This window comes from Sus scrofa, chromosome 14 (assembly GCF_054392235.1).
Source record: "Sus scrofa isolate SSC_HxYL_T2T_F1_AM1 chromosome 14, Sscrofa_HxYL_maternal_Yorkshire_Landrace_v2.0, whole genome shotgun sequence".
NCBI classification, from domain to species: Eukaryota; Metazoa; Chordata; class Mammalia; order Artiodactyla; family Suidae; genus Sus; species Sus scrofa.
Window position 1 is genome coordinate 94,646,347 of NC_139396.1, and position 14,795 is coordinate 94,661,141.

Here is a 14,795-nt window from a genome sequence, read left to right on the forward strand (position 1 = left end):
GATCTGAGCTGCATCTGCAACCTATGCTGCTCCCCCAATATTCTGCTTCTTGGAACGAGGTGGTGGTTACTTGGGTTTTCTTGTTCTATTAATTCCTTAAGCCGTATATTTTCATGTGATGTGTTATTCTATATGTGTTATATTTCATAATAAGAAATGAAGTTTTTACTTATTAATTAATGAGGGAATCAGTGAGAAGTTAAAAAAAAAAAAAAAAAAAAAAAACAGTTCAGGCGTCTCCAGTTCAGAAGGGCAGACAATACAAGGCAGTCAGAAAGGTTGAAATGAATGGATTTCACTAAGAAGAAACCTGACCTCTTTTTGCCCATTTCACAACTCTTAATGTTAGCATTCTTCCAACATACTTTCCATACATATATAAATATGCATGGAGATACACACATTTTCTAAATGGGAGTCATACCGTATATACTATATTACAGTTGGCTTTTTTCATTTAATATGAAACAGGCATCTTTCTTGTCACTACGTAGTGGCCAGTCGCACTCATTTTCTTGGCCGTACAGAATTCCCCAGCTTGCCCAAACCAGGGCTTACATAGCCCCTTTTGTAAATACCCTCACGTGTGCCTTTGTGAACCTGCCTGTGTCTCTGAAGGACAGATTCTGTATTTGACATTTGTATTTTGCCCTCTGAAAGGCTGTAACACTTAGTTGCTTAATTTTTATTTTTTCGTCTGTGGCATGCAGAAGTTCCTGGGCCAAGGATCAAACCCTCACCATAGCAGCAACCCAGGCTGCTGCAGTGACAATGCTGGATCTTTAACCTGCTGAGCCACCAGGGAACTCCTAAAAAACTAACACTTTAAACTCCCAAGAGAAAGAGCTCTTTGGCCATTCTCCCTGTCTTTCCTCTGTTCTATGCTGCCTCTCTAGTCCTTCAGGGCCATCTGTGAAATGGGTAGCATACCTCCTTTCTTTACATCTCAAGCTTCAGATGCATCAGTAATGATAGATGTTCAGTGAAGGAGGATTCCAGTCCCTTTCACAAGCTGGTAAGGAAACTCTTTCAGATGAGGCACCACCGGCTTTCTGACCACAGTGTGGCACAGTGACCCTGCAGAACTCAAGCTAGACAGTGCTGTCCCTCCCTTTTTTTTTTAAATAGTGATTTTTATTTTTTCCATTAGAGCTGGTGTAGTGTTCTGTCAATTTTCTGCTGTATAGCAGGATGACCCAGTCACACATACATGTATATATATTTTTTCTCACATTATCATGTCCCTCCCTTAAATAAGCCAAACTTGTGTGTCTTTCTTTCCAAAGGAATTCGACCTGGACGTGGTGGCTGTGGTCAATGACACGGTGGGCACCATGATGACCTGTGCTTATGAGGAACCCACCTGCGAGGTTGGACTCATCGTAGGTGGGTGTCCTGGAAGGTCCTTCTTGGGGGTGGGGAAGGCCAGCTCTGTGGGGCCCTGAGCACAGCTCAGCCCTCAGTGCCCCTCAGTGCTGACAGTACATCTAGCAGTGCTGTCCCTTTGCCACCTCCTGAGGTTCATCCTGGCCCGAGGCTGCAGTGCTCTCCAGGGATCCCTCTCCCTCAACAGCGGTGCTGAACCTCACAGCATTAATGAATGGCCTCCACCTAGCCAGGACCCAGATTGAGACTTGAACCCACAGTTTTATCTTTTTCTTTTTGTGTCTTTTTAGGGCTGCACCCGAGGCATATGGAGGTTCCCAGGTTAGGGGTCCAAAGAGAGCTGTAGCCACAGCTACAGCAACGCAGAAGGAATTCAGTGAGAGACAAAGTTAGGCAAGCAGATTTATTAAGATTTACTAAGTTAGGTCACTTGTGAGAAATGCAAGCGGGCAGGCAAGGAGACTCTGCCCCAGGATCAGGTAGGCTACAGTTTTATCATCCGAGGGGAGTGGCAATGGGAAAAAACCACCTCTTCCTCTTTCTTCGAGTAGTAGCATCCACGAGTAGTAGCATCCAGTAAGAGAGTATTTGACCCGGTAAAGTCAGACTAGGACTGTCCTGGTGCTTATTCAAATCAGCAGAAGCACAGCCCTTGGCCCTCAAACTCCTGCCCTTAGTCTGAACCTGAATGCAGGCCTCACCCCATCCCCCACCCAATGACCTGAGGCAGGTCTCCTGCCTCCACTAGGCAAGCAACCCTGCCCTGTTCTGATGACCCTCTTCAGCAATTATTGACTTAACAGTGGCCTCCCCTGGGTTTCCCTCTCTATCTGTGGTCCCCTAATGGGACTTTTACAACTACCTGTGCCTGCTCCATCCCTATCAACCCCACCAGGCTTCGTGGTGGCTACGATGGATGGGGTGGGAGTGCCTGGAGCTGGCACTCATCAGGGCAACTCTCAGGGCTTGTAAGGAAGGGCCCAGGCCTGTGGCTGGGAAGGAAGCAGAGAAAGGAAGCAGATTGCAGCCACTGTTTGTGAGGGACCCAGCTGCTGGGGTGAGAGGCAGGGTTTTTTTTTGTTTGTTTGTTTGTTTGTCTTTTCTAGGACTGCACCCACGGCACATGGAGGTTCCCAGACTAGGGGTCTAATTGTAGCTGTAGCCGCCACATCTGCGACCTACACCACCGCTCACGGCAATGCCATATCCTTAACCCACTGGGCAAGGTCAGGGATTGAACCTGCAACCTCATGGTTCCTAGTCGGATTCATTAACCCCTGAGCCACGACGGGAACTCCAGAAGCATCTTGATTTAGGCTGCAAGAAAACCATTCGTCTAACTGATCCTGCTCCTAGTGTCAGCAACACTGGGAAAAGGCTTGATTTCTTAGCCAACACCTGCAGAGCCTCCCTGGATTGAGGGTTGGCACCCTTCTGTGTGGACCTGGGAGATTGGCAGAAGGCCCAGCAGGCTGCCTTCCCCGCGCCAGGGAGACCTTTTCATTTGTTAAGCCACTTTCGCTCCCATGGAAACTTAAAAAACTAGGGAGCAGCTCCAGGTGAAAAGTGGTTTGGGGCCTGGCTTTGGGGCTCTTTGTTTCTTCCTTTCTTTTGCAAAGCTTTCTTTCTCCACTGGCCCCTCCCTCCCTTCAGCTTCTGAATGGGTTTAGGTGTGACATGCAAAGATAGAGTGACACAGCACTTGCTTTAATTCCAGGCCTGGCCTCACTTTCCTGCCCTGGAGGTCAGGCCTGCCCAGTCCAAGGGCGGGGGGTGGGGGGGGTGGGGGGGGTGCAAGGCTGGGTAGTGGGGGTGGGCTTCTCCAGGGCTTGGTCTGCCTTCAGTCTGTATTATATATTTTTTTGTTCTTTTAGGGCCGCACCCACGGCATATGGAAGTTCACAAGCTAGGGGTCAAATCAGAGCTACAGCTGCCGGCCTTCACCACAGCCACAGCCACAGCCACGCCGGATCCAAGCCGCCTCTGCGACCTACACTACAGCTCACGGCAATGCCGGATCCTTAACCCACTGAGTGAGGCCAGGGATCAAACCCATGTCTTCATGGATACTAGTCAGGTTTGTTAATCACTGAGCCACAGTGGGAACTCCCTGGGGCTGCCTTCAAAGCCACTGTTTCCTTCAACCATCAATTGGTCTCTGCTCAGAGCTCCCGTAGGCAAGATGTATGGTGTACAAGTTCTGGCTTGCTTTGCACCCGCTTCCATTTCTGAGGCTCCTTTTCTCTGTTTTACACTTTGGGTAAAAGGGAGCTGAGAAAACAAAAACAATCCAGTTATGGAGTTCCCATTGTGGCTCAGCAGTTAATGAACCTGAATAGGATCCATGATGTGGCTAGGATCTGGTGTTGCTGTGGCTCTGGCGTAGGCCAGCAGCTACAGCTCCACTTCGGCCCCTAGCCTGGGAACTTCCATACGCCACGGGTGCGGCCCTAAAAAGACAAAAAAGACACCCCCCAAAAAATCCAGTTATATTATCCAAAAACTGGGTTTGCATTTTTGGTGAGTGTCGAGGCAAAAGACACAACCGAGCCAGAGATCAGAAGGAAGGATTTATTACTTGTAGCAAGTAGAGAGAATACCAGGCATCTTTCTCAAAGGAGGGAGTGTCTTCTCTCAGGGAAAAATTGGGGAGGTTTTAAGCTAAGAGCACCTGCATATTCCTTTAGGGGCTTGGGCAGAGGAGAAATTAGCATAGAATAGGGGGCAGAAGTTGACAGAGGCTAAGCTTCAGTTGATTTAAATCATTGAGAGTCGGGGAGTTCCTGTCTGGCTCAGTGGTTAAAGAATCCGACTAGGAACCATGAGGTTGTGGGTTCGATCCCTGGCCTTGCTCAGCGGGTTAAGGATCCGGCGTTGCCGTGACCTGTGGTGTAGGTCGCAGATGCGGTTCGGTTGCTGTGGCTCTGGCATAGGCCGGTGGCTACATCTCCGATTGGACCCCTAACCTGGGAACCTCCATATGCCGCGAGAGCCACCCAAGAAGTGGCAAAAAGACAAAAAGTAAAAAAAGTAATCACCGAGCCTCAGAAAGGGTTAACTTCTTCAACCCTTAGGTTCCAGGTGAAGGGGTTGGTTGAGCACCCAAGGGGGGTTTATTTCTGCCAAACAGCTCAAGAAAGTGCTTCAGGCTAACTTTTACCTTTGAAACAGAACTGGGAGTCTTTACAAGGATTTATTATCTTTACTACTGTTATTTCTCTGGTGTGTTCTTCGGGTCCCTGAAGATCATTATTCAAGGGCAAGCATTGTGGCCTAGCTTAGGTCACCAAATAGCTTAGGCCCCAGTGGCTTCTCTTATGTCAAGAAAGCCATGTCTGCTCCTCTTTCTCCCTGTCTGTTTACAGTTGCGTAGTTTAAAGCATCTGCAAATTCCACTTGTTTCTCTAAACGAATGAAGCCTATTTGGTCTGGCCACTAGGGGTGTCCCTGTGTGCCTTAATGATGTCGGAAATATATCTATCTCTGCATCCCCCCCAGGGCAGGTCCATTGAACTGGAGTGGGTTCATTCTAAGGCCTTGAATGAAGGTGTGGTCCATGAGCGAGCAGCATCGGCATCACCTGGAAGCATGTTAGAAATTTAGTCTCAGGCCTCACCCCATACTCCAGAATCAGAACCTGCATCTTAACAGCTCTCCAGGGGATTTGGTGTATATTAAAACATCTGTGTTGAAGGACTCCTGGTTGGTTGGTTGGTTTTTAAATTTCCCCTTCATCCACTGAGACAAGGCCAGTGACCGAAAATTTGGCTATCTGGCAATCAAAAGTGTTTTTGAAGGTTTTAGAATGTTTCCTCTCTGTGTCTGTACCTAACTCCTCATGGACAAGAACAGCAAACAGTCTGTGGTCTGACCCTAGTCCTGGGGTCGGGGTAGGAGGCGCGATCTAAATAGCCCTGCCCTGGGGGCGCAGGGATGGAAATCAGAGGCTTCTGAGCACCTGGAAGCCACTTGTCAGATTGTGTGTGTACAGCATGTGGGGTCACCCAGGGAAATGCCCCTTTTCTCAGGACAATCAGCAGAACTTCAAAGAGGTTTGTGATACCAAAATGGTGAGGAATCATTGCTTTGAAGGGCACCCTTGAAATGCTCAGGACACTATCCTTTTCTGAACTAACTGTGGGCTCCATTCTGGAACCTGCAGGAGAGTTTATTCACGCCGAGTCCATGACCAAATTTGATATGAAAAGAGAAGTGGACATGCATGGCATGGTAGTAGTCAGTCCCACTGTATGATATTTTATATATGTATGCACGTGTGTGTATACATGTCCCGTGTGTGTTTAGAGAGAGAGGGAAAGAGAAATAGAGAAATATCCTTCCAATCTGAATGCTGCCTAAACTTTCACCATTGGAGAGACATCCCTTTGTTGTAAGACCGTCTTCTATTAAAATAAACCCAGTCCTGCCTGGACAGGTAAACACAGGAGGCTCTTGGTATTGATGTCTCAGTATAAAGTTAATCAAATGCTCTGGGCAGTTTTTGTTTGTTCTATGGCCGAACCCACAGCATATGGAAGTTCCTGGGCCAGGGATTGAATCCTGCAGCGTAGGTCACAGCTGCAGCAATGCTGGATCCTTTAACCCACTTTGTGGGACCGGGGATTGAACCTGTGCCTCTGCAGTGACCTGAGCCACTGCAGCTGGATTATTTTTAATTTTTATTTTTGGTCTTTTTGTCTTTTCAGGGCCACACTCGTGGCATATGGAGGTTTCCAGGCTAGGGGTAGAATTGGAGCTATAGCTGCCAGCCTACACCACAGCCACAGCAATGCCAGATCCGAGCCGTGTCTGTGACCTATGCCACAGCTCTCGGCAATGCCGGATCCTTAACCCACTGAGTGAGGCCAGGGATCAAATCTGCAACCTCATGGTTCCTAGTCGGATTCGTTTCCTCTGTGCCACAACGGGAATTCCAGGCAGTTGGATTCTTAACTGTGCCGCTGCGGGAAATGCCCTTCCCACTTTTTTTTTTTAAGCTCTGGGCAGTTTTAACACTGGCTCTCCTTCTGTATTTTGAGGTTTTCCTGGAAGACATTGGGAAAGTGAAGCAATTACTTTGTTCACCTCAAAAGTGTAGCCTTCCAGAATCCAAAGCCCCAGGACTAGTTGCGTCCCCACTAAGCGTGGTGGCATGTCCAGTCACTTCCCCTCTTCGTGTTTTTTTTTCGTGTATTTCAGGGACTGGCAGCAATGCCTGCTACATGGAAGAAATGAAGAATGTTGAGATGCTAGAAGGAACTGAGGGGCGAATGTGTATCAACATGGAGTGGGGTGCCTTTGGGGACAATGGGTGTCTGGATGACATCAGAACAATCTATGACAAAATGGTGGACGAATATTCTCTAAACGCAGGGAAACAAAGGTAATTCTGCCTGGTGGGGAGGGCATGTGGCTGTATTCTACCCTTTGCAGTGGGAGAAGCTTCTAGTAGGAGCGGGATCTGGACAGAGTCTGGAGACCACGGTCCCTCACGTTAACTCCGACCTTGGCTTTTGGCCCGAGGAGAGCAGAGAACTTAGGGATGGGGAGTGGCAGCACAACATGGTTCAGGATGGCCCAGGGTTGATGTTCTCTCCACATGTTTCTGGGGGACAGGGGGCACCACTCTTCTCAATGACTGTGTTTATCTTGGAACATTCTGGCCTTCCCATTTCTCTCTTTCTTCCCCACCAGACTAATAGAAACCTCTTGGTCAGCAGGTTTTTGCCTTGTTTAGTGGAAGTAGAACACACTTGACCTGCAGTTGTTAAAGGGTGAAGGAAATTAGGATGTTGCCAGTGGGAGTGGGCATGAGAATGCATTGGGGGCTCTGGGTCAGGGGTGCAGCCAAGGCTCGCCTCAATTCACCCTTCCCATGGCAGACCTCCTGCACCACCCAGTGGCTGTCTGGAGCTTTGCAGCTCAGTAGGAATCCTGAGATGGCAGGGTTGGTCCACTCTTCCCCTTCCCAGGAGAGAGACAAATGACGCTTTGTCTCAAGCTCCCAGGCATCAGGCCATCCTCTGCCATAGCCAGGCCGGGGTGGTCTAAGCTGTGTCCTCAGGAGCAGAATGAAGAACCGGGGTAGTGCCTTCCAAACAAAGGTTATTCTCCAGATGACCTCAAGATTTTTGCCTTTCCCAAATACCACCTATGTTTAAATGTTTTTCTTTAAATCGGCTTGTAACATTTTTTTTATAAAATTTTTTGAAATTGAAATATAGTTGATTTACAGTGTTATGCCAATTTCTGCTGTACAGCAGAGTGACCCAGTCATACATGTGTGTACATTCTTTTTCTCACACTATCTTCCATCATGTTCTATCCCAAGAGATAGGGTATAGCTCCCTGTGTGGCTTGTGATTTTTTTTTTTCTTTTAATGATTTTTATTTTTTCCATCATAGCTGGTTTACAGTGTTCTGTCAATTTTCTGCTGTACAGCAAGGTGACCCAGTCACTCATACATGTACACATTCTTTTTTCTTACATTATCATGCTCCATCATAAGTGACTAGATATATTTCCCAGTGCTGTGCAGCAGGATCTCATTACTCATCCACTCCAAAGGCAATAGTTTGCATCTATTAACCCCAAATCTTATGTTTAATGAGGGGGCAATCCAATATTAGCGTTAGGTGAATATAGTGAAGAATGGCATTATTCGATCCTAGCTACCATGCCTACCAAAGGCTTTGTTAAAAGGGGGTCAGTAGTGGTTGGTAGGGGTTAGATCTATACCAGCACCAAAGGGATTAGCACCGAGAAGATGAGAAGGACTGGATGGGATTGGATGATGGTAGTGCTATTTGTTTTCTGTGCACCACCCGAAACCTTCTGGACCGTCCAGATTCCACTGGACTCTTCACAGCTTGGGGGCCCTGGGATGGGATGTGCTCATGGAAGCATTTAAACCTCTTGTCATTTCTGAGGCTCTCGTGCGTGGAGATGGCAGGAATTAAAAGCCCCAAGAACAGGGGGCCCTCAAGGGTATTGGTGGCTGCCTGGGTCCTCCAGCCTATGTGGCTTTATCACCCTGTGGGTGCTTGACCAGCACTCCAGGTTTTCCAAAAATTTAGTGGGAACGTTCCCCTGGTTGTCTTGTCGCTTTAAAGCCGCCTGCTTGTTCTGCAGATGTTGATTGAGCACCTGGCGGAGAGCTCAGCGCTCTCGCTGTGCTGTGCCAGGCCCTGGCACTCAGAGCTGAGCAGGACACATTTTCTCTGTCCCCTCCAGGTTTTCACCTTAGGGGTGCTGAGAGGTGGAGGACCCATGCATGTTGTGAGGAAGGGGAGTGCATGGGAGCCGACGTAGGCAGGGAAACCCCAGTCTGGGGGAGGACAGGTTTCTTGGAACAGTGGCGGGGGAGCTGTGGGCTGAGAGCTGGAAAGGCAGGGAGTCAGGTGAGGAAGAGGATGGTTCAGTGGTGAGACATGAGTGCTCCTGGCTTCGAGTCTGATCCCGGAGGGCCGGGGCCCCTTTGCCCTTCCCGGTCTCACCCCCTCCCCTCTGCTGAGAGCACCGGGCCAGGTGTGCCAGAGGCACAGCAAGGCTCCCCACGGTTATGGTGAGCCCTGAGGCTTCATAGAGACACCCAGCCCTCTCCTCCCGTCTCAGGTATGAGAAGATGATCAGTGGCATGTACCTGGGTGAAATCGTCCGCAACATCTTGATCGACTTCACCAAGAGGGGATTCCTCTTCCGGGGGCAGATCTCTGAGCCGCTGAAGACGCGGGGCATCTTTCAGACCAAGTATCTCTCGCAGATCGAGAGGTGAGTAAAGGGGCACGGGGATTCCCTCTGAGAGGGGGCCCTGGCCAGGGGGTGGTGATGGGGGCAGTAGAGAACCTAGCGGACGTTTTCTGGCCACTTGTGAGGGTTTTCTTCTTCCTCTGGAGTAATAAGCCCTGAGCGAGTGCATATTGAAATACCATAATTTTACTATAAATCATTTCCTCTTATTCACCCTCTATGTCAGGGGATTATATTGATTTGTGTGATGTCATGTGTGTAAGTAGGTTACATTTCAGGAGAGTGAAGGTGCATCACAGATACTTGTATTGAAGGAGTATTAGGTCCAGAAGGGCCAAGCCCCACCGGTCTGACCTCACCCTCATTTCCTCTGCAAGGGAACCTGGGATGCATAGCTCCCCACCCAGCCCGCGGGCCCCACGCAGGCTGCTCTTGTCTTCCTCCTGTTTGTCTCCCGGGGAGTGAGCCTTTCCTCTCTGCCTTCATCTTCCACAGAGAGCCGTGAGAGAAGGTGGAAAAGGGCTCAGCAAAAGCAGAAGTAGTTGTGCAAAAAGCAGTGGTTTGAGAATGGTCAGATTAGCTGCACGGACACTGGCTCCACCTGGACCTGCTCCTCACTTTCCCCCAGGCCTGGGTCTGTAACCTGCAGCTCAAACTCACTGCCCAGAAGAACCCGCTGCAGACGGTGGCCCCATGATTGAGCATATGGAACAATGGCTTTTCATAGCCACGGGGGAGGGAGCAGGGGAGGGAGGCTCTGTAATTGGAAAATGAATTCCCTGTTTCTTTCCCTCCTCATTCTAAGAGGGAGCTCTGTGGACCATAGAAGCCATGAAAGAATGAGAGGACAATATCAGTGATTTTTTTAATTGCGGTAGATATATGTAACATTAAATTTACCATCATTACCATTTTGAAGTGTATAAATTCCCCTTGTTCAACCATCACCATCGTTCATCTCCAGAACTTTTTCATCTTCCCAAACTGAAACTCTCTACCCATTAAACACTAACTCCCCATTCCTCACTCCCCCAGCCCCTGGAAACCACCCTTCTACCTTCTGTGTCTATGAATTTGACTCCTGGTGACCTCATGTAAGTGGAATCGGTAGCATTTGTCCTTTCACATCTGACTTATTGCACTTAGCTTAATGTCTTCGAGGGTCATCCAGGTGGTAGCATGTGTCAGAATGTCCTTCCTCTTGAAGGCTGAATAATTCCTTGTATGCATACGCCACATTTTGTGTATCCATTCATCTATCCACGGACACCTGGGTTGCTTCCACCTTATGCCTGTTGTTAATAATGCTGCGATGAACAGGAGGGTATAAATACATGATTGAGTCCCTGCTTTCAGTTCTTTGGGGTATATACCCAGAAGTCAAATTGCTGCATCACAAAGTTATTTTGTTTTATTGTTTGTGGAGGAACTGCCATACTGTTCTGCACAGTGGCTGCACCATTTTGCATCCCACCGACGGTACATACAAGGGCTCCAGCTTATCCACATCTTTGCTAACACTTGTTATTTTCTGTTTTTTTTTTCTTTCTTTCTTCCTTCCTTCCTTCCTTCCTTCCTTCCTTCCTTTCACTGTACCTGAGGCATATGGAAGTTCCCCGGGCCAGGGATTAAATCCAAGCTGCAGCTGCAACCTGTGCCGCAGGTGTGGCAGTGCCGGTTCCGTTAACCCACTGTGCTGGGTCAAGGATCAACCACACAGAAGGAACTCTCTGTTTTTGGTTTCCTTTTAATAATAAACATCCTGATGGGTGCCAAGTGCTAGGAAGGCCCTTTTTCCTGGTAATGGCTAAGAGAGAAATCATCAAGAAAAAATTGCCAAATTTAGCTACATAGTTTCTGTAAATTAAAACAAAATCAGTCATTGAGCTTAAAGGACAAACAGCAAACTAGGGAAAACATTTGCATTATATACGATTGGATGAAGAGCATGGCACATGGGGCGGGATCTCTGGCAGGTCTCCTCTTGAGACCTGCTCTGCCCCACTGGCTATGAGCTTTGGGTGAGTTACTCTATCTCTCCCAGCCTCAGTTTCCACATCTTTAAGATGGGAATAATCACACATGGATTAGTTGGTTATTAGGAAGAAGAAACGAGGTGATTTTCTGTAAAGCTCCTGTCGCATAGTAAGTCCTCAAAGAAGGCTGCCTTTTCTATCCCTGTCATTGTCATCATCACCAGTCATTGTCAACTCTTTCACTTGAGTGAGAGGGAGACAAATAATATCCCAGGAGAACCAGTCTTGCTATAGTAGGTAGTTCATGTGACTAGTAAACAAACAAATAAAAGGTCATCCTGACTAAGAAGAAAAGAACACATATTAATCCACAGTGTGATGCTCTTCCTACCAAATGGTCTAATATGTGTAAAAGGGCTCCTTTCCACTGGGCACAAGTAGGGCCAAATACTTTGTTGGAGAGAGAGAGTAAATTGCTACAACTTTCTGAAAGGCACTTGGCAGTATATATCAAAAGCTCTTTGACCTAGAAGTGTATCCTAAGGGAAAAATCTGAATTGCCCATAAAGACATAAACAGGAATGTCACCAGTGTTACTTTATAGTAGCAGAAAATTGCAGGAGTTCCCATCGTGGCTCAGTGATTAGCAAACTCGACTAGCATCCTTGAGGATTCGGGTTCAATCCCTGGCCTCGCTCACTGGGTTAAGGATCTGGCGTTGCCGTGAGCTGTGGTGTAGGTCACAGAGGCGGCTGTGGCTGTGGCATAGGCTGGCAGCTACAGCTCCGATTTGACCCCTAGCCTGGGAACCTCCATATTGCCGTGGGTGCGGCCCTAAAAAGACAAAACAAAAAAAAACAAAAACAAAAACAAAAAAAGAAAATTGTAGACAACTTACATTTCTTTAAACTGACTAAACAAATCCTCCCCAGAATGAAATACTATGGCAGCCTTTTGCAATCCTGGTCTCAGATAAGGAGGTGGGAACTGGCCCTGATGTATGAAGTAGGGAAAAAAAAGCAAGAAAGTAAACCATATATAAAGGACAGGCCCACGTGCATATCATAAGAGCAGACATTGTTTAATGATAGCCAAGCAAAATAGATTGGAAGGAAAGATATTTAAATGTTAATACCATTTTCCCTGATGTTGGGATTGTAGATAGTTTTAATTTTCCAATTTTTATTTTTCTAGATTTGCCAGCTTTTCTAGAAAACATGTAACGTAACATGTCCTTTGGGGATCATTTAAAAAAATAGATCAATGTTATTTTGAAGGGGAGAGAAGCCCCCATGACCCTGGTCCTGAATAAGTGCGGTGGTTTAGGGCCGGCTCCTGGGGCTGCTCTCGTGGGTCCTGCTTCATCCCGCCTCCTGGCTTTCATTCCCCACAGCGACCGGTTAGCGCTGCTCCAGGTCCGGGCCATCCTCCAGCAGCTGGGCCTGAACAGCACCTGCGATGACAGTATCCTCGTGAAGACCGTGTGCGGGGTGGTGTCCAAGAGGGCAGCGCAGCTGTGCGGTGCCGGCATGGCGGCCGTAGTGGATAAGATTCGTGAGAACAGAGGGCTGGACCACCTCAACGTGACTGTGGGTGTGGACGGGACGCTGTACAAGCTTCATCCACAGTGAGTGGGGCTTCCAGCGGGGATGGGCAGAGCTTCCTGGGCGGGTGCATTATAAGCGATCTCACCCAACTCAACGAAGGCATTGCCTGCTCCCCTCATGGCCATGGCTTGGGAGGGAACCATCTGTCCTCTGTCCCCACCTCTGTCTCTCCACTTTCATAGCTGTCCTCATTGTCACTGTGGTTTAGAGTTAGGCTTTGGAGCCAGGCACAGACACACTTGAATTTAATCCTGGCTCCATCATTTAGAAGCTGTGCTCGGAGTTCCCTGGTGGCCTATCGGGTTAAGGCTCTGGTTGCTGCTGTGGCATGGGCTTGATCCCTGGCCTGAGAACTTCTGCATGATGTGGGTGTGGCCAGAAAAAAAATAAAAGAACAAGCAGCTGTGCTCAGTTGCTTCATCTCTGCCCACTCTCCTCTTCCTCATGGGATAACAACCATTGGCAGTGTGGACATGACATATGTAAAGGGTGGGACACTTAGGTACTCTGCAAAGGGCAGTCAGTGTTACTTCTAGAGGCCTCACTGCCCTGAGCATCCTCAGCCTGGCCCTGTCTCCTTTCCAGCACAAAATGCAAGACCCTAGAGTCACCTCTCATTTAGAGATTATGCTTCACTGGGGTGGGGGTCGGGGTAGGGCCTCCCTCTGAAGGCTGAAGAGCTGGGGTCTCAGAAGGTTGCAGCTGGGGGTGGTGATGTTCGTTCCCATGCAGCCTGCTGAGCTGACCGGGCTTGGCCGGCCTCAGGGGTCCACACCCAGGCCTCAGGACTTTTCGGTTTTCGGTGCCCCTAGGCGCCTCGGGCTTTGAGGATGGGAGCTGTCTGGATATGTGACTCATGTCGTGGCCCACTTAAGCTACACTGAGCAGCTTGTTTTGGATTCTCTGTTGCCTTCCCTGTTGCAAATTGTAATAGAATTGGTGATGAACCCACTTTCCTCCCAGCCCTTCTCAGTAAGCCGCAGCTGCTTCTAAGCAGCCTGGTCCTGCGTTCCTCCTTATTGTCGGGATGCTTCAGCATCTTCATGTGGGCCCAGCAGCGCTCATATTCCTCTTCTTACCCTTCTCTGTTTTTCGTCATTTTTAGCTTCTCCAGAATCATGCACCAAACCGTGAAGGAACTGTCACCAAAGTGTAACGTGTCCTTCCTCTTATCCGAAGACGGTAGTGGCAAGGGAGCTGCCCTCATCACGGCAGTGGGCGTCCGGCTCCGAGAGGGGAGCAGCTAAGAGTCCTGGCCCCCACCCCCAGCCCGCAGCCCTCCAGCACTTCTCTCTTCAAGCAGCGACCCCTGTTCTGTCCAGCGAGCTGTGCTGGGAGACGCCGGCGCCAGGGCCCGCCAGCACCGCCACGGGGAGGAAGGCAGAAGCCACCTAATGGCGCGTAACGTAGGGTACCAAATAGAGTGCGTGCTGTTGATAACCTCTCACCTCCAGAACCCCCTCACCTGCCCTGACACTTTGCATGATTTGATTTCTATCCCGTCGTACCTTCCCCACGTGTGAAGTTTAGTGGCGTCCGTTTCTAAGTTATGCATTCGTCCAACAGTTATTTATTGGCCCAAGATGCAAAGTCACACATCTGACCCACCTTAGGGGCCTCCGCCGCCCGTCCTTGGGGATGCATCCCCCGTGTGAAATGTATTCTCACCAGCAGACACTGCCGGGGCTCCTCTCCCACGGGTGCATCCTGCCGCTTCCTCCCGGCCCAGCACCCACTGCTGTCTGGTGTCCCCCTCGGGGCGTGTCAATGCCACTGAATTGTGTGTCCGTGGAACTGGTCATAGCCACATCGTGACGGTCTTGCCTTCTGTCTGTCTGGGGGAGGGGGGGGCAGTCCTGCGGGAAGGTGTCTTGTCTCCATTCGGGTAAAAGGAACCAATCAAGAAACAGTTCGCTCATTGGAATTCCCCATCGCTTTTGTGAGCCATGTCGTATGACCTAGTAAACTTTGTACCAATTCAAAGACCCGGGTGCTGCTTAATGGCTGGGGCGCAGGGAGGGCATCTGGGGATGAGGCGGAAACCAAACCCGGAGGGGGTTCGTCAATGTCTGGGTT

The 14,795-nt window shown here is 49.1% G+C and overlaps 1 protein-coding gene across 8 annotated transcripts in view; it reads left to right on the top strand.

Annotated features, from left to right (window-relative positions):
• HK1 (hexokinase 1) overlaps positions 1 to 14,702 on the top strand; it is a 122,996-nt gene extending 108,294 nt beyond the window's left edge. For 4 of the 8 annotated variants that reach the window (XM_084992579.1, XM_084992578.1, XM_084992580.1 and 1 more), the window contains 5 exon segments: positions 1,287 to 1,386; positions 6,586 to 6,769; positions 9,002 to 9,157; positions 12,506 to 12,739; positions 13,825 to 14,702. In XM_084992579.1, coding sequence (XP_084848705.1) covers positions 1,287 to 1,386; positions 6,586 to 6,769; positions 9,002 to 9,157; positions 12,506 to 12,739; positions 13,825 to 13,966 — 816 coding nt within the window. In that variant the 3' untranslated portion in view covers positions 13,967 to 14,702. 8 annotated transcript variants of the gene reach the window in all.
• Positions 14,703 to 14,795: the final 93 nt, after the last annotated feature.